The sequence below is a fragment of the Fusarium oxysporum genome, chromosome 4, assembly GCF_000149955.1.
Source record: "Fusarium oxysporum f. sp. lycopersici 4287 chromosome 4, whole genome shotgun sequence".
Classification (NCBI taxonomy): Eukaryota; Fungi; Ascomycota; class Sordariomycetes; order Hypocreales; family Nectriaceae; genus Fusarium; species Fusarium oxysporum.
The window spans coordinates 4,174,338-4,200,149 of NC_030989.1; the positions used below are offsets into that span (position 1 = coordinate 4,174,338).

General features: G+C 49.6%; 8 protein-coding genes across 11 annotated transcripts; 5 read left to right on the top strand and 3 right to left on the bottom strand.

Moving 5' to 3' along the window:
* Nucleotides 1–940: 940 nt before the first annotated feature.
* FOXG_04328 (glutathione S-transferase) lies at nucleotides 941–2,688 on the top strand (the record flags this gene model as incomplete). 2 transcript variants are annotated; one of them, XM_018382318.1, is made up of 5 exons in its annotated part: nucleotides 941–1,252; nucleotides 1,301–1,522; nucleotides 1,569–1,626; nucleotides 1,674–1,841; nucleotides 1,896–2,688. In XM_018382318.1, the coding sequence occupies 5 exons, from the start codon at nucleotides 1,109–1,111 to the stop codon at nucleotides 2,105–2,107; spliced, it is 804 nt and encodes a 267-aa protein (XP_018239011.1). In that variant the 3' UTR covers nucleotides 2,108–2,688. The 2 variants fall into 2 exon arrangements, with proteins under 2 accessions (XP_018239011.1, XP_018239010.1); XM_018382317.1 differs by having other exon boundaries at nucleotides 1,109–1,252; nucleotides 1,674–2,158.
* FOXG_04329 (phosphatidylserine decarboxylase) lies at nucleotides 1,631–4,034 on the bottom strand. Of its 2 annotated transcripts, XM_018382320.1 has the most exons (6): nucleotides 3,888–3,911; nucleotides 3,658–3,836; nucleotides 3,249–3,608; nucleotides 3,121–3,199; nucleotides 2,899–3,070; nucleotides 1,631–2,849 (listed from the first exon to the last, which is right to left on the bottom strand). In XM_018382320.1, exons 2-6 carry the CDS (start codon nucleotides 3,711–3,713, stop codon nucleotides 2,176–2,178), a joined length of 1,341 nt encoding a protein of 446 aa, XP_018239013.1. In that variant the 5' UTR covers nucleotides 3,714–3,836; nucleotides 3,888–3,911; the 3' UTR covers nucleotides 1,631–2,175. The 2 variants fall into 2 exon arrangements, with proteins under 2 accessions (XP_018239013.1, XP_018239012.1); XM_018382319.1 differs by having other exon boundaries at nucleotides 3,658–4,034.
* A 138-nt stretch (nucleotides 4,035–4,172) lies between these two features.
* On the bottom strand, nucleotides 4,173–7,264 carry FOXG_04330 (uncharacterized protein). Of its 2 annotated transcripts, XM_018382322.1 has the most exons (3): nucleotides 6,613–7,264; nucleotides 5,918–6,535; nucleotides 4,173–5,821 (listed from the first exon to the last, which is right to left on the bottom strand). In XM_018382322.1, the coding sequence occupies exons 1-3, from the start codon at nucleotides 6,715–6,717 to the stop codon at nucleotides 5,024–5,026; spliced, it is 1,521 nt and encodes a 506-aa protein (XP_018239015.1). In that variant the 5' UTR covers nucleotides 6,718–7,264; the 3' UTR covers nucleotides 4,173–5,023. The 2 variants fall into 2 exon arrangements, with proteins under 2 accessions (XP_018239015.1, XP_018239014.1); XM_018382321.1 differs by having other exon boundaries at nucleotides 4,173–6,535.
* A 1,207-nt stretch (nucleotides 7,265–8,471) lies between these two features.
* Nucleotides 8,472–11,111, top strand: FOXG_04331 (uncharacterized protein). The gene is made up of 3 exons (XM_018382323.1): nucleotides 8,472–9,131; nucleotides 9,197–9,257; nucleotides 9,309–11,111. Exons 1-3 carry the CDS (start codon nucleotides 9,000–9,002, stop codon nucleotides 10,253–10,255), a joined length of 1,140 nt encoding a protein of 379 aa, XP_018239016.1. The 5' UTR covers nucleotides 8,472–8,999; the 3' UTR covers nucleotides 10,256–11,111.
* Nucleotides 11,112–11,147: 36 nt separating this feature from the next.
* Nucleotides 11,148–11,493, top strand: FOXG_18801 (uncharacterized protein). Its single transcript, XM_018398944.1, has one exon. It carries the CDS (start codon nucleotides 11,292–11,294, stop codon nucleotides 11,388–11,390), a length of 99 nt encoding a protein of 32 aa, XP_018239017.1. The 5' UTR covers nucleotides 11,148–11,291; the 3' UTR covers nucleotides 11,391–11,493.
* A 2,205-nt stretch (nucleotides 11,494–13,698) lies between these two features.
* Nucleotides 13,699–15,252, bottom strand: FOXG_04332 (uncharacterized protein; the record flags this gene model as incomplete). The annotated part of the gene is made up of 5 exons (XM_018382324.1): nucleotides 13,699–13,792; nucleotides 13,885–13,950; nucleotides 14,323–14,449; nucleotides 14,938–15,045; nucleotides 15,144–15,252. The coding sequence occupies 5 exons, from the start codon at nucleotides 15,250–15,252 to the stop codon at nucleotides 13,699–13,701; spliced, it is 504 nt and encodes a 167-aa protein (XP_018239018.1).
* On the top strand, nucleotides 15,155–19,198 carry FOXG_04333 (uncharacterized protein). Its single transcript, XM_018382325.1, has one exon. It carries the CDS (start codon nucleotides 16,796–16,798, stop codon nucleotides 18,515–18,517), a length of 1,722 nt encoding a protein of 573 aa, XP_018239019.1. The 5' UTR covers nucleotides 15,155–16,795; the 3' UTR covers nucleotides 18,518–19,198.
* A 3,081-nt stretch (nucleotides 19,199–22,279) lies between these two features.
* FOXG_04334 (uncharacterized protein) lies at nucleotides 22,280–23,223 on the top strand (the record flags this gene model as incomplete). The annotated part of the gene is made up of 4 exons (XM_018382326.1): nucleotides 22,280–22,431; nucleotides 22,599–22,702; nucleotides 22,774–22,936; nucleotides 23,145–23,223. The coding sequence occupies 4 exons, from the start codon at nucleotides 22,280–22,282 to the stop codon at nucleotides 23,221–23,223; spliced, it is 498 nt and encodes a 165-aa protein (XP_018239020.1).
* Nucleotides 23,224–25,812: the final 2,589 nt, after the last annotated feature.

Consider the following 25,812-nt stretch of genomic DNA (forward strand, 5'->3'; position numbering starts at 1 on the left):
TTTTTAGTAATTCTAAGGCTTTCTGCGGTTATACAAGCTAATTTTAGTTTTAACGGAATATAAATTCCTCTGTGAAGTCTAAGTGGTGGTAGACTGAGCATTGTCAGCGAACTCAGAGAAATCTTGATGCTTTGATCCCTGTGCCTACCCCAGCCTTTGAAGATTTATCCTTTAGTGTCTCTTTATTATTCAAGCGGTTCATGGACTTATAAGTCTTATGCAAGTGTTCAGCTCAGACAGCAATTTAACATAACCCTTAACAAATAGACCAAGTGTAGCATCTAGTTAATAAGTGACTAGTCGCCGATAACTTTATTTGGGATGTCTGTTCCGGCAGCTTTTATGTGTTTTGCGGGATCATACGGTGTCGCTAACACCAAGTTTCGATGGTCACTCGGTGTCCGGAGCCGAGAGTGGGGCCGATCCGGCACCAATTCCGTTGCAAAGATACGTATCCATGATGGGGAACCTGAGAATATGACGGCTGCACTGGAGACTCCAGAACAAATATAATAGTTCTGAAAGTCTGCTACAAATAATGATGGGTTGGGGCTAATGGGAATAAGCTTAACGTCGAGAAATTAATCTGGTGAGCAGCTCAGGAACAAAACTCTGTGAAAAAGTTGACTTCGACCTCAGCCAATCAAAGGAGAGACCCCACGAACAGTCTGGAGCTCAGAGCAATGACATCAATGACCCTGGCCTGGTAGTTCACTCAAAGTGCTGACGCTGATAGCGATTTGCCAGAAGAGCCAGTCTCATATCATCAGAGCAAAAGGGGGAGTCCTTCAGGATCGTAAATAAAACAATCGATATCAGCAACAACTGGAGTATTTCCCCATGGAGCATTCGGAGACGGGCTGATTACAAAGACTGTTGTAACAATCGCGCAATGTGCCTTGGTCCAATGTGGGTTCAACCTCCACCAACTCCGGATTACCAAGCCAAATCCAGCTGTACAATGAATAATCCATCCAATCCCCAGAAAAAGGAACCCCTCACTATGCCGTAGTTCTACAGATGTAGAATCTGTAACCTCATATCATCATATAAAGTGTCTTTCCCCTCCCTCGGTCACATTCTCATATCTACACCCTCAAATTAATTAATGACATCGCGCATCACCCAATTGGGAAAACAACTCTTCACAATGGCTCAAAAGACCAAGACCGACATCACCCTCTACACCACCAACACGCCCAATGGCATCAAACCCTCTATTCTGCTCGAGGAGCTTAACCTCGAGTACAAAGTAATCTCTCACTCTCCACATTCATGCGTGCACCACTGACGGTCCCAGGTGTATCCTATCAAGATGACGGAGAATGAGCAGAAGGAAGAGTGGTTCCTCAAGATCAACCCCAACGGTCGCATCCCTGCTCTCACCGATACTCTCGACGGCAAGCAAATCCGTGTTTTTGAGAGTGGTGCTATGCTGCAGTACCTCGTTGATCGCTATGATAAGGATCATAAGCTTTCGTTCCCTCATGGATCTGCTGAGCATTGGGAGATGACCAGCTGGGTGAGTTTTCTCATTATATTGTCGGATCATAACTAACAATTCGCAGCTCATGTGGCAGATGGGTGGCCTCGGTCCCATGCAGGGTCAAGCCAACCACTTCAAGCGTATGTTCTCACTCATGCAATTAATGATACTATACTGACATGCGCAGGCTATGCTCCTGAAAAGATTGAGTACGGCATCAACCGCTACACCAACGAGACCCGCCGTCTCTACCGCACCCTCGACACTCACCTCGCCCAGACATCATCCGGCTACATCGTCGGCGACAAAGTAACCATCGCCGACATTTCCATTTGGGGCTGGGTCTCCAGCGCAAGTAAGTCTCTCTGTTCCCCAACATCACCACCACCGTTTCCTAACACCCAAACAGAATGGGCTGGCGTTGATCTCTCCGAGTTCCCTCACCTCGAGAAGTGGCTCTACAAGCTCCTTGAGCGTCCTGGTTTCGAGGCTGGTCGTCATGTTCCTACGCGCCACACCGCGTTTGAGCTGGCCAAGCTGAGTGAGGAGGAACTTGAGGCAAAGGCTAGTGCGTCCAAGGCTTGGGTTCAGTCTGGTATGAAGGAAGATGCGAAGAAATAAATAATGACAGCATAAACGAAGCGTAATACACTCTGTTTTAACTATCTCCCGAATTACCTGGAACTGTCTTACTTCTTCACGACAGCCAGCTGGCTTCGAACTGGCACGTTCTCCTCCCTACCAACCTCGGGGAATCCCTCAACCTTGACGCCCTTGCGGAAGATAACACAATGCGTCGAGCCTCCAAAGTGGAACATGCCCGTCTCCTGTCCCTTCTTGACGTGCTGTCCCTCCTTAACGGTAATCTCACATGTACTAACCTCGTCCATACCAATACCAACAAACGCAAGGAGTCCGATCGCCGGCTCATCAGCCTCAATCAGAATGATAGCCCTCGTTGCCAATGCACTCAAATATCCCTGACTCTGCGACAATCCCGCTGACGAGATCTCCGTCGATCCAGGTTCGCCTACACCTTCGAATAGAGGCTCGCTGAAATACGTACCGTCTTGGACGAAGGCACGTACGACCTTACCGGAGACGGGAGTGTGCCAGCGGTGATAGGAGAGAGCGGACAGGAAGGCTTGGTAGATCGTTCCGCCGGCGAATTTCTCAGCCAGAGGATCATGAGCCAGCATGTCGAGGATAGAGTAAGGTTGGCCCTTTGCGAAGAAACGGTCGCGGAGTTTCACGTCGCGTTCAATGTTGTACACGCGTGATTCGCAGCAGTTGGCGATGACGAGGTCGTCATCTGGTGAAGCAACGGGGCGAGCGCTGTCGCGAACCTTGCGAGTAAAAAAGTCTATGCCAATTGTGAGCTATGGTTCATGGTGGTGAAGATTTTGGCTTACCGTCCCAGGACTTGAAGCCGTAGTATTTGGCTGATGGATCACACTCAAAGACCTCCTCAAACTTGAAGTTCGTTTTGTTGGGCTTGTTGGCGACCTCGACGAGGTCATTCAGACCCACGGGTCCGAACCAGCCCTGCTTATGATCTCCCAGAACTTCAGCCGATTTAGGTGTCTACTTGTTGTCAGTGCAACTGTCGGGATAACTCGTATGGACTAACATACCATGAGAAACTTGCCCCAGTGGTTGAGAAGCTTCTTCAGCATCCGATTCACATCAGGGTCCAAAAACGCCGCATAACCACTACCTTGATCAGCAATCACCTTCTCACCTCATCTCTAATCAAACTCACCTAGGCGTTCCCATAGGATAGTCAAAGATGGCACAAAGCGGCACACCTACCATGCCCACACTCTCCGCCGCATCCGTCCACTCTGGCGCCGTGCTAAAAATGTGATTGAGTACCTGCAGCATATGCTCATAGTCTCTCAACTGAGGTGTACCAGTAGGATCACTCTGGTACGGGTGTTTCTGGGGGATCTCCTCAAACATCTGGATGAAGTACATGTACACGCGGGGCGTCTTCTCAATAAAGTCTTTGAACTCTTGAAGAACGGGGACGAGCTCTTTGGGGTTCTCGTCGGCGTACTTTGTGACGCGGCGCATGTACTCTCTGTGCACGCGATGATCGGCGGGAAGCCATGCTCCGGGTCTGTGAGTGTTAGTGCATGGTGATGTTGGGTTGAGAGCTCAGGTCTTACTTGTGAATCCGGTGCTTGGCGGGGATTTTATGATGATCTCCGTGCTGATGAACCATTGTCACGGTTGCTATCTTACACTGAAGCAATTGTAAACATGTAAGTGAATCCTAAATGCCAAGAAAATTCCCAAGATATCTCCCAATCTATATATAAATACCCCATACCCAAGCCAGATCTCACTCACTCTACGTCAGCATCTCGATGATGCAAATCATATGGAGTAAACTAACAAGACAACCTCCACACGCGGGCATTACCGCATCGCATCAGATCCGAATTACCCGTTTCTGGAATGCCGTTATCCGTACGCAATTCCCTGGTAATCCTTCGTTTTAATAATGAGAACTGCATGAATTCACGCGAGTTTCAATGTGCCGATCTCCCGATTGAAACGCGTACAGCCAAAGAGTAATGATGACGTTGTGGGCGTTTTTTGAGACCGGGGTTTCCGAAAAAGCTTCAGAGCTGAGGGGTAACTTGATGATGTTGAGGTGGTATAACCTTGGAATAACTTGTTTCGATATAGAATACCTGATATTCAGCTTGAGATGCTCAATCCTCGTGCCAGACATAGCTATATCTTGGTAACATCGTGATGAGTATTCGTTCAAGGTTTCTTGGCACATACCTCTTCAGGCTCAAAGAAACAGTAAGAGAGTGAGCTCATTCACAAACACGGCACGGCACGGCATCTAATAATTTAACGTCTTGTTATTGATTCACTCAACCTCGCTCTCCAAAATCTCTAATAACAAGATAACTGAGCAGGTTCCAGTCGCTAGAACTAACTCACGCCAGTATCACCCAGACTCTCGCTCACTCAGTCAGAGCGAATCCCACCACAAGGCCCATCAATTCTATCATTCCGCTCCAGTTCATGTCCCCTCCTCCTTTGGCAAGAATATAACAAGAAGTACCATTTTAACGGCAAAACCACTCAACTATCAAAACGCAAAACAAAAAGCTCAAACGCCGATAATTAAATACAAATAATGAAGGACTCCGGGAAAGACGTGTATCTCTCACATCACCAGATCTCAGACAGCCTACCGCTTGAGCCTGTCAGGTCGGTGAATGCTTGACCTTTCCGCGAGTGAAGTCGTGTCTCGGTGACAAGGTCGCTATCTTTGGTCCGGATGGGGTGGAACGGATCGCTAAAGTTGTGACAAAGGGAATGGCAGTTGCGTCGCTAAAGAGATAGCAGGCTGAGTTGGTATGATACGATTTAACACAATGGCTGAATGCAAGCAGATTGTAAAGGAAATTCGTTACGTCGTAAGTGTTGTCAGACACGTAGGGAAGGGAATGGGTATCCTCGATATCGTGGTTCCGTCGACCATGGGCAGGCTGGGTGAAGACCAAGTCTTTACATGACCACACAGCATCCGCAGCCTCCCTTGCTGTCGTCTTCAGCAGGTTGTGGCTGTTGCGGGTGTTGCTGTACCGGTCGTTCAGTAGATGGTTCCGGCTTCGATTGTTCTTGCGCTGGCGCTTGAGGTGCGTTGGGTGCATTGGGCGACAATGGTGTTCTGGGGCTTGGAAGTGGGCTGTTCTGGGGCTTGTCTGAGATCTTAGGCATAGTAGAGTATCCGCCAGCGCGCTGAGTTGGGCTCTTTGTAGGCTCCAGCTTGAGCGGCCACTCTCCCTCTGGTGATGTTTCTCGTTGCTTCTCGTCGGTCTCCTCAGTCTTGTCCGCCTGGTCAAGCTGGTCCGGTTTGCCGAGCTCATTGTCGTTGAGCGGTCGAAAATCTTTGTCATATACATCTCCAAACTTGCCTTCCTTCTCCCACTTCTCCTGTTGTAGGCGTCGGGCGACAGTTGGGAGGAGTTGCTGATCAGGAGGAAGTCGAGGATCGGGCTTGTACGAGTTGATCATCCACGGAGGATCGCCTTCAGGCGCCTTGTTTCCTGGTGATAATTCCCCAGATCGGGTCGAAGGTCGAGTCGAGATACTGTTTCCAATAGAGCCAGATCTCGTCTTTGGTCGTCCCGTCGCTGCCGTGCCTGTCTTCGAGGGGCCAGACGTCTTTCTTGGGCCCGTCGCGCCCTTCTTGGGCGAAGTATCGGTGGCGGTTCGTTTCGGTGCGGGTAAACTATTGTTGTGATTGCTATTGGCCGACATGGCGTCGAATCCCTTCATCATGTGCGCGCTTCCAGGTCGAGTCTTTTCATTTGTCAAAGTCCGTTCATCGTCGGGGCTCTCGCTCGTTTTCCTCGATGCTCGCTCGAAACGATCAACAGATATGGGCGCTGGACTAACCTTGGCAACAGGAATGCGAGAGCCTCCTTTGTGGCTGTTTGAAGTGAAATAAGCATTGCTTTCCTCCTCCGCAATCTCTTCTGGGGTACGTAAATCCCACGATTCGCCTGCGATCTCGGGGTTTCGTCCTTCGACGGCTGTCGAGTTCTTTCGGGATCTAGGGCCATTTTCCGACGCGTCAGTACCACGGCGCATAGCGCTGCGGCTTCGGTCTCGTCGTTGTTTGCTGTGGTTGCGGGTTCTTGGAACAAATATGCCAGCAGCCTGAAGCTCTTCACTCTCTATCCTTGCCAGCTTGTCGCGGTGAATCCACTTGGAACCTTCGTCGACAACTACTACTTCTTGGTCGATAGGTACGGCATTGCGGCTGTATTCGTCTTCGGTCTGAGGGCCAAAGGTTTGTCCCCATGAGTTACCGTTCAAGGCCGGACTAGTCTTGGATTCGCTAATGTAGCGCGCTCCAGCTCCGTCAACAGAGTTGTGAAGTTTGGCACTCGAAAGATTATCGTGCGAGTTCATTTTTCGGCCAACTCGGTCCATGCCCGAGTGGTAAGAGTTCGAATTGCCATTTTGGGTGGTAAAATGGTTCGTGCCAGCGTTCATGTCATTATCAAAATTCTAGCAAATCATTAGCATCCTCGCCCTGACAAAAGTTGGAGTAGCAGCCATCATGTGGCAACTCCCACGCTTCGTACCTCCTTCTGGGGCATGTTGTATCCCCACGAGTCTGAATGACCATGACTGCTGCGTGGCGGAGTAATATTCTCGGTTGAGGTCGGTGCGGGTGCCATTGTGGCCATGTTGATGGCGCCCGCGACCTCTAGAAATAAGAGATTTGAGGATGCGTGGAGGGCGGCAAACGAACGGCGTTTGTTCCAAGATGTTTTATGATCGAAAGTCGAATGATATCGTTGTCAATGCTACCGGAATTCGATGTAGCAACTATCGATTAAAGGAGAGGTGTTGTTCATAGACGCAAGCGGCGGTGCGTATGCGGGTCGGAAAGAGTAACGAAGGATCCAGTGATAAAGGGGCCGTTAGATGGCGAAGAGAAGTCGATAAGATAACTTTTCGTGGATGGAATAATGGAATAGACTTGGGGTCAGCCAACAATCAAGATATCGTCGTCACAGAAATATCATGGCTGGGACGATGAAGGCGGCGTCGGGCTCCGAGAGAGCTGTGCAGAGAAGAGAGGGTAGAACAAGAAGACGAAGAAAGATGATCCATGGGAGATTTCCATGAGGGGGGCTGGTTGGTTAGGCTGGCAGATTAAAATTGACACTGTGTTGGCGGGGAGCACCTGAATGAAGCCTGCGCCTGCGCCTGCACGGCCCCTCAGCCGGGCTACATCCCCTGTAAGCCCCCTGTACGGAATCAGCGAGCTCTAAGTGGGCTTTGACGGAAATACAGCTGTGAATTGACAGGGATAGAGAGAAGGAAAGCTCATGTGGCTTCAGATGGGATATGAGTTTGAATGATGGAGAGACATTTCTTACGAGGCAGGTTAGAGCTTGTTTGTCGTTTCTTGTGGGTGACTTAGAGAGGTGCACACAAGCCTAGAACCATTCTCCAATACGAGCGAGGAGACATGATTACGCCACGCTTCATGTACAATGAACACAGACCATCCATTGATATCCATAGCATTGACAAAAGAAAAGCTCAGATAAAAGCATTCGCTCAATTATAGAAGACCCCCCAGGTCATCATACAGTCTGCGGTAAGCCCGGTCCCCTTAGTTGCCGCCGCCGGTTGTTTCATTCTGATTGCTCGATGGGCAAAAGGGAGAAGCTCGCGAGTGGAAGGGGAATAAATCAACGTTTCCCCTGATGAGAATAAGCCGCGCCAGGGTTCACGAAGCCACTGACAGGGGCTCATTTGATGAGGCCGGGTCTTTTGTTGCTTTTTCCTCACCTGTGAAGCAAGTAATTGCTTGGTCACGCATCATGCACTAGAAACGAAACTCAACGTTGGGAATAGGCACGGATACATGCTCGCAACAAATCATCGTGCCCTTTATGTTATTATAATTCATCTGATATGGGGAGAAATCGGCCTCTCCTAACTCAATGAGTTGATACCGAGATTAGCTTCCCTCCAAAAGCCTGGCCCGTTGCGCTGGGAATGGAACGTTGTCAGCTGGCCCTGTCGATGAATTGACAGGGGAGGTATTAGCACCTACGAATCAATGCCTTGTGAAAGCTTTAAGTTTCTCATTAGGTACAAGGGGGGGAAGAAGCAACGAAAAAACAATAACTGTTAAGCGTCACATTCTCCGTCCAATACCCAAGAATGAAGTCATTGCGAGGAGAGAACAAAGTAAAAGCAAGAAAATGACGAGCAATAGACGAGACGGGAAGAAGTTGGCCGCCACAAGGTGAAGAGGTTGCCATTTAGGGTCCTTTTGGTGCTTCTAGTGCTCATTAGCGGTACACTGTCTGTGCACTGTACTCTGCTTTTGAGACGGTCCCACAGAACTCAACGGCACTTGTTTCTCCAACATCTCGGTTCATTATCGCAGCCTCCGTCATTATTAAAATTACGTAGCATTCTTTTTCCTGTGCTGGCCTTATACGCCGAACCATCATCCCTTGTTGATTCCTGCGGCGTTGTCTGTGCTTTGACGTTGACATTTATCCGCTGCGATAATACTCTTCAGCCTTGATTTGGTGTTGAGTGAGCCTCCATTCATTGATCCACCATCTGCGCTGCAGCCTGCACATCATCCTCGCATTCCCGGGCACAAGCGAGACGTTGAACCTCATTTCAACTCAGGGACGACAAAGAAACTTCAAAACGTGCTTTGGACGGACGCTCCCGTCTCGGAGCTGCACTAATCTCCCTTGCAGTCGAGATCTCAACCACTTGACATGAGCTTGTCTTCCATTTTCTGAAATGGACCAAAAATTGTCTTAGACAACTCCGCAATCGCACGGCTAATGGTCTCCATCAAAACTCATTCCTCACAACTCACAAACGCTAGCAATTACACTTTCGGCTCCTGAGTTTAGACAAAGTCAACCAAATCCTTGGGATCAGTTCAACGTTGGAGTAAACGATTTCCATTTCCGTCGACGCCATGGCAGCTGTCATGAGGAGAAGGACCAGAATTGTGTGTATCTCAGATACCCACAATTGCCAGGTCAAGCTCCCGAAGGGTGATGTTCTCATTCACGCTGGAGATTTGACCAACCAAGGGAGTCACGCAGAGGTCTGTAGTTCAGGCCCATATGCTCCTGATGGTCACACAAAAGACCGAAGCTGATCTCTTTTCAGCTTGCCAAGACAGTCGCTTGGTTAGAAAAGCAGGACTTTGAGGCCAAAATCGTCATCGCTGGTATGCCTCCTCATCGAACAGTGTAGTAGTCTCTGACTCTGTGAACATCAGGAAATCATGACCTCACTCTAGACCCAAAGTTTTACGCTGAGCATGGCCTGTACTTCCACAACAAGAAACCGCAGTCTCATGACGAGTGTCTACGACTGTTCACGTCTTCGCCTTCGATAACGTACCTCTCTCACGAATCAGCTACCATCCGCCTCAGATCTCATTCAGGGCCGCGTACGCAATTCAAGGTCTTTGGATCGCCTTACTCTCCACGTTTCGGATTGTGGGCGTTTTACTATGATGCTCCTCAAAATCCCAGCAACTGGTCAGATCTGACGTCGATTTGGGAGTCTATACCACTCGACGCGGACATTGTGGTGACGCACACGCCTCCAAGGACACATTGCGATGAGACGGATGAGCGTCGCGCTACTGGCTGTGAGGCTCTTCGACAGGCGCTTTGGCGAGTGAGACCGCAGCTTGCTGTCTGTGGCCATATTCATGACGGAAGAGGTGCTAAGAGAGTGATGTGGGATCTCAGTTGTCAGAATGTCGCCTATCAAGAAGAGAGTGTCGTACGCTGGCAAGACCCTGGCGAAGGCAATAACAAAACCTGCCTCATAGATCTGACTGGGAAGAAGGCCCCATCTCTTGCTAATGATGGCTCCCATCCAGGTCGATATGGATCAAGTACAAGAGAGCCTGACGTAACGGACGTCCCTCATTTCATTGACTCAGCAGAGAGCTCTCTATACACCTTCGGATCTGGCCCTGCTGATATACACGCCTCTCATGGCACTACCGGATTGGGAGGGGATCCCGCCTCACCACGGAGCGACCAGACAGCTCTCGCTGGCAGGATGGGTCGTCGAGAGACGTGTGTGGTGAACGCAGCGATTCTGAAGAGTCGATATCCCCACATAGGAGGAAAACAGTTCAATAAGCCCATCGTAGTAGACCTTGATCTCCCCATCTGGGAGGACGAGGGCCATATCGAAGCCCCGTGATTCGCTCTTGGCTTACCCTAGACTCAGGCTCGTGTTGGTGCCCAACGAACCACGTTGGGAAAAGAGAGATGGCCTCAAACGAAGACGAAGCGAGAGCTTTCTTGATAAGTTTACAGATGGTTGTGGGCTACTGATATGTTTGCTACGCTGTGACGCGCCATCTGCATTATGCTGGATCGGGATGCAATTGATCGATGTGGTGGTATTCGTCGTGAACCAACATTGGGTAGCTTGGAGTCGTAGTCGGATCCAACGGATGAACTGTAATGCATCTGTAGTACATGAACGTGGTCCCAATGGTTGTTCGAGGGGTAGAGGAGTGAGAGCTAATTGAACCTTCAATTGAATTGAAACCTTGTTCTCATCAATGTATTACAATGTCGCGTCATGTCTTTGGCATGTAGTGACTCGTCTTTAGATGGCTACCCTAGACCTGGGCTGAAGCTCACGATCAACTCTCAGACTTCAAGGAACAAGTCGTCAAGATCAGGGGATGATCAGTCGCATGAGCCAGTCACATCCGTTTCCCACCAATGCTATAGCCGGTATCTGCTCGATCTTACGGTGAAGCCATTCCCCTCCCGTTGAGACGCCAAGGAGACAAAGAAATCTCATCCCTTGCGACATGAAACAGGACCAATCCGATGATAATCCTCCACGTGCCTATAGCATTGACATCAACCCAAACCTCTCCATGCTCATTCATGGTCGTCCGAGTTACAGAATCAAAAGAGAGATCCAATCCAAACAAACAAACCAATTAATTGAGCCTGATGCTGCGGGGAGCCAACAGGGCTCCGCCAAGAGGGGCGCCATATCCTCACATTTCATTCCTGCTCACCGCCAGTCTTTGTCGTGATACCCTCAGCCCAATAGCGTGGCTTAGGTGCCCCGTGTTTTTTCTATCTTGGGAGCGGCGAAGCCAAGCATTTTTGTCTCTTTTGAGCCTGAGCCTGATGAATTTACACGAGCTAGATCAGGTACGGTAGTTCAACCCCGCGTTTACCGCTCGGGAAGAAGCAAAAGAATTTAAAACATGGCAGACGATGATCTTTCCAGGTACAGGCCCTTGAGGCATTTGACCGACGCGGGTGCAGGCGGGATGTTCCCTGGAGTTTGGGAGGTCATTAACTAGACGCGTGCGAGGGGTCATGACATCGCCAATCGCGGGATCGTCAAAGGGTATCGGTATCGATCGAGCTGTAGAGTTGGTGCCAGATGGATCAAGTTTACAATAGCTATAGAACATTCTTGGGCTCACATGGTGGATATCGTCAATGGTCCAGCTTTGTCTCTTCAAAACTTGGAAACCTGATCTTGACAGTACAAAAAAAGCCGGATCCAAGAATTTGACGTCTGGTAAAGAGCACACCCACGTGGTGCGTTGCCCTCCATCGCAAGCTATCGAACAACGTCAAGGAACTCGTGCCGGGCCACACACTTGGATTTTCTGGCCCTAACGTCAACCGTATGATCGTGGTACGTCTTGTATGTCATTGCGCTTGAGAGATGAGAACGACGGCGTGTCTCGCGATGACTGTCATGGAACAGGAATTCAATGTTTGTATTGTCTGAAGCTTCAGAGGCAGAACTCTTCTAGAACCTTGCTGCCACTCACGTTTCATCTCTCACTCAGCTTGTAGCTCTACGCAGTAAGCAGCAGCAAAGAGGTACTTTGGCGCTTCTTCCCAGGGATAAGCCTAGAAGCCCAGGCCTGTGATCCCCAAAGCCACATGCTGCGATCAGATTCAAGCACCGGCCTTGCCTCGAGATGGCTAGACAGGTCCCGTGAGGAGGGTCTTTTATCAATCGTTGCCGTCTGCTATACCTATCAGAGACGTGCACCCTCCACGCTCCTTACTCAGTTGGGAAGCAACCCCCTGGACAAAACTGTCGATGATCTTCCCTTGGTTTCGCTCGTTCTGGCGGTGGCCGTTGGTTGGCTTTGTCTTCCCCAGGTTGGTTTTCTGTTTGTTCAGATGCCCGGCTGTAACCTGGCCAGATACGGAGACCTGGAGAGTATTACGCGTGCTGAGCTGATCCTGATCTTACTGACATATGGAGGAATGTGTGATTTAGCCTAGAGCTGAACAGTCCGTTTGGGAAAAAGCCCTCATTCAGAGACAGAGATGCTTATCTTGATTGGTCGGCATATCACAGAGATGTGATCAGATGCAGAGCCCGTTGGCGGCCCCGCCCTCTCCCGAGATGGAGAAGAACTGTCCAATCATATACTAGACATCAGGCCTTCTTTTTTGTCCTTGTTCAGCCCAACGGCTTCTGGGCCATGACGCTGATGACCACGAGTCTCTGATCTGGGGGGAGCATCTGACTATTTGATCGTTCATCGGGAATGGAAAGAATATCATTAACTTTTGTAGTGGAAAGAAGGTGATTTGTGGTTCGTTCACTCATCACGGCTCGTCACACAGGCGCTTATGAGTGGGAAAAAAATAGGCGGATGTGATGGATTCTGCAGCACCGTAGGACTCGAGTCTTCTCTTGGATGGTGTCATGCAGAGAAACAGAATGCCCCTCACCACCATCTTTGGACATTTCCTCTCTGGTTAATTGGTCTTTGTCAGCTTGCGCCCACTACCTCTCTGCAGGTCCATCTCCTATCGGACGAGGAGACCATAGAGAAGCCTTCTGCAGGAATGCTCGTGTGTCTGGCTGGTGTAGCATCCACATCATGATACTGCTCATGAAGCTATCACTCCACATATACTTCGCCCGTGGTTTGCGCATCGTGGGGGTATCTTGGTAACTGTGGAGGCATCTCTCTCAGCGTTTCTTAATCCTTCACCGAATATCTCATTCTCTAATTTTATTGTTTATTATCATGAGTCTCTAGGACATTGATCAAAAAGCCATAGCAACGAGATTCTGTATCCACAGAGAGCGGGCTGCAGGGGGTGAAGCGAGACTCTAAGAACGCCGTGCAACTTGGAAATGCAGGCCTCGTGATGCCATGGTCTGCGCCCACTATCACTATCCGGCACCACAAGGGGCCTCTATTCAGGGATATCTACTGCAGCAGGTCGCCTATTCCACTAGATTGATGAATAGAATCGCGCGCTACCAGAGTTACAAACCCGTCGTGGAGATGGTATCTGTACCTTGCTGGAGCTTCTAGCTGCATCGTTTGATCAAGCGAGCTGAGCATCAAGCTAAAAAGCTCATGGGATGCTGTCGCTATAGTGATTACATGCAAGCTTCTTGAAGCAATTGACCGCATGTATTCTCCGAATATCACCAGGGCACAGCTAGGGAGCTTGGCTTGTTCTTAGCTCCAGAGCTGTTGAGAGCTCAAGACGTCGATCCCTGGAGCTCTACACACCGAGTAATTGATCGACGATCTAACTTTTTTGTTCTCGTGGTGGGAGGAATCATTTGCACTTCATGCCATCGTTCTTGGTGCAGGCATGATGCTGCCTTGCAATTCATGCCCAGATGGCCTCAGCGGTGTTCAGCCCAACGAGGAGCAAGCCAGTCAGCCCATAGATGTTGGTGATCCAATGAGATGGGGTGAGAGAACTAATCGACTGTTGAAAAGTGATATGTCGTTGTTTGGGCTATGTATGTTTGCACTTTGGTCATCCAATCTGAGAGACGGCTCGAGTACACACAGTAGCTTCGCTTTGGTCTCGAGTTTGCCCAGCATCGGTCCATTTTGCTCTACTCTGCTTAGTCTCCTGGAGACAGTTTTCAATCATTAGATATTCAGCCTCGCTTCAAGTGCTGAAATAGAAACTATCGTTCTCGCTCAGCACCGCCTCGTGTAAGTTATTCAGCTGGCTTAGATACAGCCTTTGGTTGCTAAATTAGAGACGACACGCCAGTCATCAGCCTCACCGCCTCTGGCTTCGTCCCGCTCCCTCCCGCTTCCGTTCCCCTCCCGCTGGGCATCTTTCAGCTACCGATCGGGCTCCGTGATGACCGTCCTCTGCAGTTAGAGGACCCGTTTCATCACGGGGGTTGATGAACGCCTGAGGCGTATCATGGGAACCGATGTTGCTTTTGCTGGGCCGATTGCCTTGTCAGGATGTTCCTGGGCTGATACTTACAGACAAAGAAAGTTTACGGAGTCGTCGGATTGATCAATGAACGAGCCAACTTTGTTGTGACATCTCCACTCGGACCCTGAATTGACGATGGATGATCTGGTGAGACCCGGAGCATCGGATGCCTCACCTCATCATACATGAACATTGTGGCTCATTCTTACGACGTTCGCACAAGCAATTCATCAGCTCTCATCAGCTACCGCGGGCCCTGAGGTAGATTCATGTTGGATCTGAAGAGAAAGATTCAATTGAAGGGTCTTACTCGCCACTACCAGCCACTTCAATTAAAGAGGTACTTTGGACACAAGCTTTGTGCAACCGAAATATCAGGTACCGAATTTTCATACACCACTACGGAATCGCCTTCTACTAAGACTGATTATTCAAGGGGAATTACGGCTAGATTCTTTCGGACATGGAGATTACTCAAATCCAGTAATTGATCTAAATCGGACACCGAATCTGACCCTGCATCCTTGAAAAGATGATCATAATCATGCTCAATTCGTTATTCGTTATTCGGCTCACACTGATTCATCGCGCTCCGTGGCCGATTTCTCAGCCATTTCGCGCAGCGAAACAGTGACGCGGTACTTGAGGGATAACCTGACTCACCATACCTGGTACACTTAGCTCCGTAGACCTCGCCACTAAGACGCATGTACCTCGACGTGTCTCGACTCGTAAGGCCGCGTACCTCTTGCAAACCGCGCCACAAGCCCACTTGTCATTGAATCAGGTCTGCCAGCGAGCCATTTCAGTGCAAAGGCCCTAGGAGGCCGTACAATTGACCACTAACGGGCGGCGGACCTCTCACTAACCCGGTATAAGTGCGGGCTGCCAGCAATTCCCGTCTGCTCTTGGCTGGACGGGACTCTGAGAGGCATTCGATGCCCTTCCATTGCCGGCTTTTCTAGCAGGATTCTCCATCGCTGCTACGCTACGCTATTCGCCCGAGGCCGCATTGCAGAGAGAAATCCCTTACCAAGCATCTCGCTCCGGCGTGTCAGTTCACTTGGAGCTGCTAGTCAGCTCATGATAAATCGCCATCGCCGCGTTCTCGAAAGGGGGCTAAGGGGGCGAGTTTTAAACTCCTGAAGTCTCTTTCAAGTCTCTTTACGGGCTTTAGAATCAGAATTAAAGTAAAATCAACTCGCCACGTTCCTGATTCTTTGCCTTTTGGAGCAAGGGACGGAATCCCCTCACCCAATTGTTTTCCAATCTTCCATCGCAAACCGATTCTGCTCACTCCACCAAGAGATACGTACCTTTTTCACTCAAACAGGAACCTCAGGCAGGAAGTTCTTGGCACAGAAGAGGTACTTCCAGTTACAGCTTAGAAAACACCCAACCACCTCGTTACAAATACACGCCTCGCGAGTCAATACATTTGTCTTGATTAGTAGACTCCAACTTGTCTGATTGACTCTTTTTAAAACCAAGTTATTCAGAGTATTTCGGTCAAATTCATCAGACCAAGTGACTCTTCGAGTCCCATAACCAAGTCACGACTCACAAACTCCACCACAACGAGACCAGACCACGACGGGACCGACTCCATCTCAAAGAGGGACCAACAAGTACCTACTCTTCTACGACCGCTTACACTCTACAGCACCCCTCAGGGGACCACCTTGGACCAGCAGCGACCACTAGCAACAGCTCAGGACCACGCACCACCAGACGACACAGGTGGACCGCTCTAACCGGCACCCCCAAAAGCCAAAGGCGACCCTCCAGCAAGCCAGTCGTGGACCCCCTACTACCTGGTGTCTGATCGTCAACTCTAGTCTCTCTGTCCGCCGTCCTCTCACTATCGACCCTTGCACAACGAATCACTCTCCCCTGTCGCTAGCCACCCTCTGCCCGTGACCTCATCTGGCTCTTGTTCTTCAATAGTCAATACCCCAACGACTGCTGGTCTCCTTCTCCCGCATTGTTCCTCTGTTCCACTGTGGACGTGAACAACCAAACAACACCACCAAATATTCATATCGTCGCTTTCTCTCGTGTTCAGCAGCCGGCTGCTCACGTAAACAAACACTTCCTTTTCTTTTTTCCCCCTCGCCCGCCAACTCTTGGTCTTTCGTTTGATCCGGCACTGCACTTGCAAGTATAGAGTACAAGTTTCTGCCTGGTTCTACGGTACCCTGCAAATCCGAGCACCCACTCACCTTGCTCTGGCGAGGAGACTCAGAAATACACCAAACACCGCCCCCCAAAGCCCAGACCACCTATCCTGCGACCGCCTCCTATCGCTGGACAACACCAATCCGGAGAATACCCAACTTGGCCTAATATACATACAGCCACTCAGCCCTGCCTTACCCCTTGACAGCCTCACCAAGATCCGCCAAAGCCTCGCCCTTCCGACGACCTTCGGATCGATGCAATAGACAGCCTCGCGATTACCATTTGTTAACCTATATACTCGACTCCAGCCCAACCGGTAGTCGAAAGCAATTCGCCCAACATGACTACATCAACTCCTGACCCTTACGAGATCCTGGGTGTTGCCAAAGATGCGCAACTGCCCGAGATTCGATCTGCGCACCGAAAGCTCGTTCTCAAGTGCCATCCCGATAAGGTTCAAGACCCAACATTAAAGGCCCAGAAGCAGGACGAGTTTCAAAGGGTTCAAACTGCCTACGAATTATTGGCCGACGAAAAGGCGCGAAAACGCTATGATGATCAGGCCCGGTTAGCAGAACTCCGCGAGCAGATGCGGGCGAAGGCTGCTGCGAGCGCATCAAGTCGCCCTTCTGCTTCAGCCACCGCGAGCCCCTCGTCAAGTCGACCTACACCTACATCTACAACATATAAATACGAAATTCGCACTAATGACCGCACATACAAGACGGACCGACAGCCATCGCCTATCCGGGGTTATTCTTCATATTCGCGTTCTTATGAGGATGAGCATCCTCGCGCTGCCGATATCTTTGAGGGAGTTCGAACTGTGAGAAGGGAAAAGTCTTATCAAGACAAGACTACAAAGCGCGAAGAGAGGGAGAGGGAGAAAGAGTTGGAACGAGCGCGAGAGAAGGAATATGCCCGAGAACTCCGAGAGAAGGAGCGTGAGCGTGAGCGACGGAGAAGAGCCGACGAAGCCATTCGCCGTGCTGAGAAGGAGAACAAGGAGGCTGAGAAGGAAGCCCGACGTGCTGAGAAGAAGAGCCGCGATAAGTCTCGCAAGCGAGATACTGAGGAGAAGAAGCGACATACGAAGCCTTACATTGAGACCTACGATGGTGAGCCCATCTCATCAAAGTCCGAGAAGAAGAAGTCCAGCAAGAAGCACGATGAGCGACGCGAGCGTGATCGATCATCACACCGTGAGGAGGCACCTCCCACGACAAGCTCAATGCACCCGCCACCCATTCCTGTGGAATACCAGGATAAGACCAACGCTGCACTCAACTATATCCAGGCCTCTAGAAGTAAAGGCTCATACGCTTCTCGACACATGGTTCAACCTCCCGCTCCTACTCCTCCTCCAGTCGGCTCTCCTTTCGCTGCTCCGGCTGACGATGACGATGCCCGCCGATCATCCGCCAAACCTAGACGCGGATCCACCGGCGAGAAGGCTTACAAGCCTGAGGTTGTCGATGATCCTATCGAGGCTACTCCTCCTACCGCTCGTCCTCATATGCACAAGTCAGCCACAGCTACTGGCGCACCTACCACATCTCCTCCCAGACGGACGAATACTATGCCCAATGAGGGTTACAGTCGCCACGTCCCAGGCATCTCTCGAGCTCAAACCTTCAGTGGCGCGTATCCTGAGCCCGATCCCCGCGGCCGTGGTCGCACAAGGATGCAAGCTCAGGTCCCTGAGAGTGATGATGAGGATGATTATGAACGCTACCGACGGGAACGGGAGCGTAAGTCTCACCGCAGCAGCAAGAAGCATCGCTCTCCTGAGTCGCGTGGCGAACATGTGATGCAGTACCGAGTAAATGATGGCCGCACAACGCTACAGAACTCATACTCACGCGCCACCCCTACTGAGGAGGCTTACTCGTACTACGCCAACCAACCCAACGTTCGTATCGTTGAGCGTCCTTCCATGCCTTCTCGCGATGCTGCCTACTCTGCTAGCTACGGCAACTACCCCGGAAAGGTCAAGACTTCAAGTTACGGCGATGTGCAATTTAGCGAGTACCCAGCTTACCGCGAAGCCTATGCTGCCTAGACAGCTGAGCCGACCTCTTATGTATCGTCCTCGGACTTCATTTCACGGCGTTTGACGCATGTATTCCACCATATCGGGTTTTATTTATCATCTCAGCCTGGGCATTGATATTTGTTGTTCTATTGTTTCATACACTTTACGAAACGAAACATGTCTTACGAAATACGAAATTTACCTCGATCGCAGACAGGCGATTCGGGATGCGGGATGAACGGCGCGACGAGCAGTGTGATTGTTTTGTTTGTTTTTACCATTTAGCTCCTGGCATCTGGAAGGAATTTGGATCACAGTGGAAAGACAAGTTTGCATAATAGACTGTGTGTTCTTGACTTTGTCACCGTGTGGTCTTTGTGACCTCAGGGCCAAATCATTGTACGTCGTTGGGAGTGCGACATGCATGGCATCGGAAGGGATGGCTCTCAGTATTTTTCTTTTTCTTACATATCATCATCGGCGTTGGGGATATCACACTCGCTCTGGTTTCTTAGTTACTCGGCTGAACGAGACATAGCAGATAGAGAGATGAGGCAGGGTGATACATGGCCTGGCTTGGTTAGAAATGAAGCTAATTCGCCTCACATTTGACTTTCCTTGTGACTTGATGTGAATGTTACCCTGAACCAAGCCTCAAGGCCCGAGGAAGCAAAGGACCTGAAACGAGCATGTAAACAATGAATACCATGATTAAATTTTAAGATTCATTTGAACATAGACTAGGATTTCTGGCACCTAGCTTGAGGTTGGAGGCAAACCATAGGGACACGCAAACCCCATCTCACGACAACTTCACATAACAAAGCCTTGTCTTCAACCTAACCTATAGTCATGAAATGATCCACCAATGTAAACCTATTGGTAGAATTCCCGATCCAATCAGTATGTAGATACTGCTCGCCACCTCTAACAGCCTCTTGGCAGGCCAAGTTGAGACATGTGAAGTCCTCAAACTCATGGTGGCGACTTACATGTAGGGGCACAAGCTGACAGCATTTCCATGCCGTGAATTGATTAACGGTAATGATTAACTGTTTGTGATATCGCCACCACCTTAAACGGGCGAAATCCGATACGTCAGGCCGCAGGCTGAGTCATATGTCAAACGCCCTGAGCTGCAATGCGGCCTCGGTGAGAGCTATTGTCCCCGTCGTGGCGGCCAGTATCCGAACAATATCTCATCAGTCCGCCTTAGTAAGAGATGCGGGTACTCGATCCAAGCGAATGTATGCACCGGGGATAAATATTCTTGGAAGTTATGCAATTGAGGCGGGATCATGTTTGCTTCCCGAGATCTTGACGGGAGAGAACCTCTTCGGGGAAGATGTGCCCGAGTAAAGTGTTGAAGTGGTCTATTTTAAGTCTGATGCATGGCTTAACAGGAAAAAGACCTGGAAGGTAACAGAATTGTCGAGTCTGGACTCCCGATGATGTTGGTATGCTCAAGGAAGTTGTTCGGCCGGCTGAAGCTGAATATCGGTGGTGGGAAGACATCTGGTGGACGGAATGGTGCATTGATGAGGGAACTGTGGTATCAGAACTGCAACTTTCCGCTGACTATGTCATGATTTGGCTTCTGCTCCGGTGTCGTGACGTTTGCTTCCCGAGAGAAGGACGGGAGAACATGCCATTACGGAAGATGACGAGGTATTAACGGGTAGTGTTGTTAAACTACTGCCTGAAATGAGGAGATGAGGGCTTAGAGGATTGCCGCATTGTAAAAATGATGGCTGGTTCTGGATTTCTAGCGATGTTGGGATGCCTGATCAGGCTGTTGGGTGAGTTGAGGTGGGATATCTGTGGCAGGAAGACATCTGGCGGTTGGACAGGTACATTGAGGAAGGGGCTGTAGTATTTGGACTATGAGTGTTTACTGAAAGTGGTGATGTACATTTTATTCCAGCATCTGGGGTCTGCTTTTGGGAGTACGGATGGTGGTGCATCGACTGTCGTGATGTCGAACGACTCAAGTAGACTCGGCGTGAATTACATACATTATCTTCGAGAGGAGCAAATAACTTCCGAGTCATGGGAAAAACTTGACTCGGGATGGTTTGAGACTCCAATTGAGTAATGGGAATAATCATGGAGAAGAAATTGGAGTGTACGCACAGTAGCTCATTGGTGATGTGTCCAGAACATCAGCAAACGTAAGTTGTCATGCACGAAGCCGTGCCCAAGCTCAGCATGCAAATCGTGGACATCATATTGGCTACTTTTGTATTATATTCGGGCCGTGAGGGGGCGGCCGGTGTCTTTGCGAGTCTTTTTGAAGAGCAGTCTGTTTGTATCCATTGGTCTACATTGGCACAGAGCATCTTCTGGGACTGAAGAACGTCAGATTGATCAGTTTAGCCCTCTCTACATTCTTTGCACTGTTTATGGTGTCGCATTGATATGTGCATCAAAGCAAATGCGACCAGTGCAAAATCTGCATAGGAGAGAACGTTGAGAGTTCTGCACTGATCAATCTGAACACTTCGCCAAATACCAGAAGAAGGTACAGCATGAGTGTCCAAACTGTGGTAATAAATTTACGCGCAACGGCAATCTTAGAACACATCTCATCTCATCAAGTTCGACAGCTGGGCAAGGACAGCCTTACTCTCCTGCTCTTGTTTGTGTACGCATGCCCTTGGTGACCAGTCTCTCGAAGACAGTAGTTACGTCAATGGGGTGTTCAACCCGATTATTGACAAGATTGTGAGCTTGGTAGACTCAGAAATGACTGTGGTTAAAGAACTGACAGAAGATCATGTGCGAGTGAGTAGTCTCCAGGCCGGATAGAATTGAATCTTACTGATATAAGGGTTTCAAGGTCATTGTGGCTGGAGAGTTTCTCAGGCCAAGTGGCACCCTGTTACCCCAAGTTGAACATTCTGGATGATACTTGTCGTTATCGGCGTTGAGTGGTGGGCTACACATGTCATGATCTACCGGCTGGTCTGAGAGGCATTTGAACGAACAGCTTGTTTGTAGCTTCAGGCTACAAGCGAGATTAACGTTTTGGATGTCCTGTCAACTTGTTGGCTGTACATGTCCCATTCAGCATCATAATCTTGGCCACTAAACGATTCGTTTCAACGCCTTCAATACCTCGAATGTCGTATACGCATCATCCCTGCAATACTCGCAAGGACCCAGTCAGAAGCACACCTTCACTCTAGACGACAATGAGGAACAAACATTGGGTTACTATCTCATCACGGAAAAAGGATACTGTCAATTCGCAAGGGCGACGTCACTCGCCACACGTCATTCTTCAAGAAAACCCTGACTCAGATCCAGACGGCAATGATCTGAACCATACACTCCAGTGCCGACTCGACGAGCATGATGGTCCACAGCCGCCCTTCGGTCCTCCACCAAGCCCTATTAAGCACCAGTGCCGAAACTTGGAGCCCCTATTCCCCCTATTGCGAACCACCTTCGTCAGTCTGTGGAGCATCAAGATGAACAGCTTGTTTGTAATACAAATGAAGTTAACGTTCTTGGTGCCCCATTTCTAGACGATGCGTTTACCTCTTGATAACGGACCAAGTGGTTAGAGTGGTTCAGAGTCAGTGAAAACAGTCTGAAGGCCAAGAAAAGAATCAAAGGGCCTGGAACAATAATGAAGCATACTGAGAGACGTTTACCAAGCGTGCTCTCATGTTAGGAAGCCCCTTTGCGCTCGAGCAGTTCCAATCTCAAACCAGAGCATAAACGAAACGCCCGGCTAAGGCCAAGGTGGATGGAAAACAAGCGCTTCGGGATATTGGTGATATGATGCCGAGCAGTATCGCGATCTGTAAGGAGACAATTACCACAGAGAAGAAGGACATAAGCGCGGCTTCGTGCTTGCATAGCGCCAGCCTTCACATGAACACAGTCGAGCAGCAGAGAATTGAGCAGGCCGATGACAAAGCTGTTGACATGTTGTACCAAGCCTATGCCCAGATACGCGCTCCTACAGCAGTTGCTCCTCAAGCCCTTGTTGCTCATCCTCAATAATTGACTCGCCAGCGCAGGTAGCCAGGCGACTCTGGTTCATATGCTCCGCCGCCTTCAATGGCCTATTGAAGAGTCGCTGAATCTTCTACCGGAGTACTACTCCAGTCATCGCATCAAGCCCAATCGATGAGCTTGGCCGGGCGAGAGAGACTACAGCGATCCGCCCGTTCAACATCCGGCTCGCCGAGGCCCGGGCAGGTGAGCTAGGTATCTACGCAACGGCAGAGTACGGCAACGACGGATATGCGATACTATGATCAATCCTGAAGTTGCAGTACAACTTCACTTCTCGGGCCGTCGCATTTCGGCTGTCACTGTCTCAAACCCGGCGAAGACGCTCGAAGACCACCTCAAGTCCGATCGACGCTGCGACGACCGCTATGTCATCCAGGCGGTGCATCACGACAAGGCTTCCGAGAACCCGTCGGTCGCGTATGTATATGCTGACTCGCCAAAGCGTGAACATGATGAGTTTCAATTCATTCTCTGACTCTACCCCCCACTAAGCACGAAGGGTTATGGAAGACTGGGGTTAGGATAACTACGGAGAGGGGAGGTATCCCCTTTGATGCGCTATATATCACACTCCCAATGATATATAGTGGCTTAGCCCGAGTTGCAGAACTATACGGCGATAAAGCCAAAAGGATTGGGATGAGATTAGTGTCATCCTGGTGGGTGATACAATTCTCAAGATCGCCATGTCGAAGGGTGACTAGGCGGACAGCGATTGATACTCAGAGAGCCAGGGCTGACACCCCACGATCTTCTGGAGCTCCCAGATCCCCTCCCTCACCTTCACCATAGGCTTAATTACATCAACGCTGAAGTGAGAGTCGGTTTCTCCAACGGCAATATCAGTCATGTGGTGATTCCACGTCGTTTGTCAAGTGGCATTCAGATCCGTTCGAGGGGTCAATCGGACATTCTTTTCCGTGACCCGAGACAACATCCGACAACCAGTTTCGGTCCTCTCGCTATTCCGTCACAAATATCGAGATCCTAGACCTTTGCACTTCATTTTTGTCTCGTTCTCGCCCTTGCACATACACTCAGTCTCCACCAACGCTTCAAGATGGGTGTTCTCACAATACATCAACAAAACAGTTCAAGAGCTACGATTTGTACTCAATATCATGTTTCATATTGCAGAGCAGATCGAACAGGCCACTCAAATCTTCGAGGATGTGACCAATATCTCTAATGAATGGAGGCCATACCTGATTGTGCACGTTGATATTCCCGTCGCATGGCTTTCCCCAAGTCCCAGACTGAAAGTGCGGCCTGAGCAACGAATCAAAGCTGTTTCTATCTCAACGAGTGATCATATACAATCAATTAACAGAAGAAAGACTTCAGCCCTGCTTTTTTGGGAGCTGTTATCAAGGGTTTAATTCCACGGCGAAGGCCTGGACAGCATCTGAATGGGACGGGAATTCTGGTGCTGTCTCAATCCTTCAAGAAGCCAATGAACTGAAGAAGAAGGCTTCCGAAGAGCTCTATCAGCTCAACCGAGCAATCGTATGAGACTACCGGCCTCGCAGGAACTTGAAGAGCTGAGTGTTGCGATCAAGCGAGATCTGGTGTCTATTAATGACATCGCTTACTATGTTCCTCACCGTCCTCATGGAGAGAACTTACATCTAAGCAAATGCGCCATCTCCTCTCAGCCATCCGTCGACCCAGCTATAACAATCTTAATGATAAGCCTTCAAAGAAGCCATCAGGCGGTGTGTTCTCCAGGATAGCGCATCCCCTGAACCTCTGGTTCAAGTATAAGGATCTTGCGAGGGTGGCCGCTTACGAACACAATCTGTCCTTGCGACATAAATTCGAGTCGAGCCATGCAATGCTGCTCCCATTACAGCATGACCATCTCAGACTCAACACTCCAATCGGCCAAACCAATGGCGTCAATCGCTGATGGACAGCTGGTATCGATACTGTTGCCCTATCAGATGAGAATCTGCATGATATCTTCACATGAAAGGCTAAAGACGATTGGTTCACCTCCTGCCTTCTCTTCTCACCTCAAGATAATCCCATTTCTAGAACATGGGTCCTTGCCTAGGTTTAGGATTAAGGCTGAGGCGTACTATTGCTCTTCTTCTAGACAAGCTGCAAACCTGGTCGACTCAGGTCGAATGCTCATCATCAACAATGAAAAACAGTTCGATCTGGCCTCTGATTGCTGACGGCAAAGGATTTGGAGGTCGATGAAGTCTACTTAGAGGTCATGGAACAACGAACGAGCATCAACAGCACGTCTGTTCAAGAAACGATGCTCGGGAGGATCACCAATTCATGAACCAGTCCGACCAGCAGCAGCTATTACATCCCCTGCTTAATGCTCCGTTCATTTTGCTTCTATCTAAGCTCTTTAAGCTGGACATTCTTTATAAAAGCAAAAGAACCATTCCTTGTGTCATCCCAGTAGGGAAGAAAACTTGCATGCTTTATGACGGCGCGAGCAAGAAGTGCCGGGGTTACTTACACAAGAGAGAGGCTCTACCCAAGGGCGAAAGTATTACAAGTGCTAGGGCTTCAAGCCTAACCTACATGATTACAGAAGGACTTGCCGCGGCAGATGCCAGGCCTGTGTCGCAGATGATATTCGGCATGATCTATCAAAGTTCATCAAGAGGTCGCTTTATGGTCTGCGCTCAGCGAATCAGGTGTTGGAGAGAACGCAGCAAGACATCAAAGTATGGATCTTCACCGCACAGGACGATACCGCCAGATTCTGAGCCGTTATTAGAAAACATTGGTGAGTTAACAACTGCGATATAGTGGTTGGTTATTTTAACCTCCTCGTACCACCACGTCAGCCCTGCGCTCCGACCATCAATCAATTTCCTGATGAGTCCAGTCCGGTGCCAAAACCAGAGCCAGCAAGATCTTAACAGTAAGTCAAATACCTCTTATAATTGTTCCTCTTATCTAATGCAATAAGCCCAAGTCTAGGGGCAAGAAGCAGGCAGACCCTAAACCGGATCCGAAGTCAACTAAGAGCAGCAAAACACCTATTACATCGCGCAAGCCTACCCGGGATGCGTGACGTCTCCCATTTCTCAATATGTCAAAGCATTCAAGCCCAGATACTCCACCAACGCAAAGCAGTCATAACTCCGCAAGTCACATACAATGCTAGATTTTTCTCTATCCCAGTAGAGTGTCTTCTTCCAGATTCGCCTACTCAAACATGATGTCTTCCCGACACTAACGCTGACAGCGTTATTGACAATCCTCTAGGCTCAGAGGACATCATCAGTTATTACACAGGGCACGGACCGTATGTTCCAACCTGA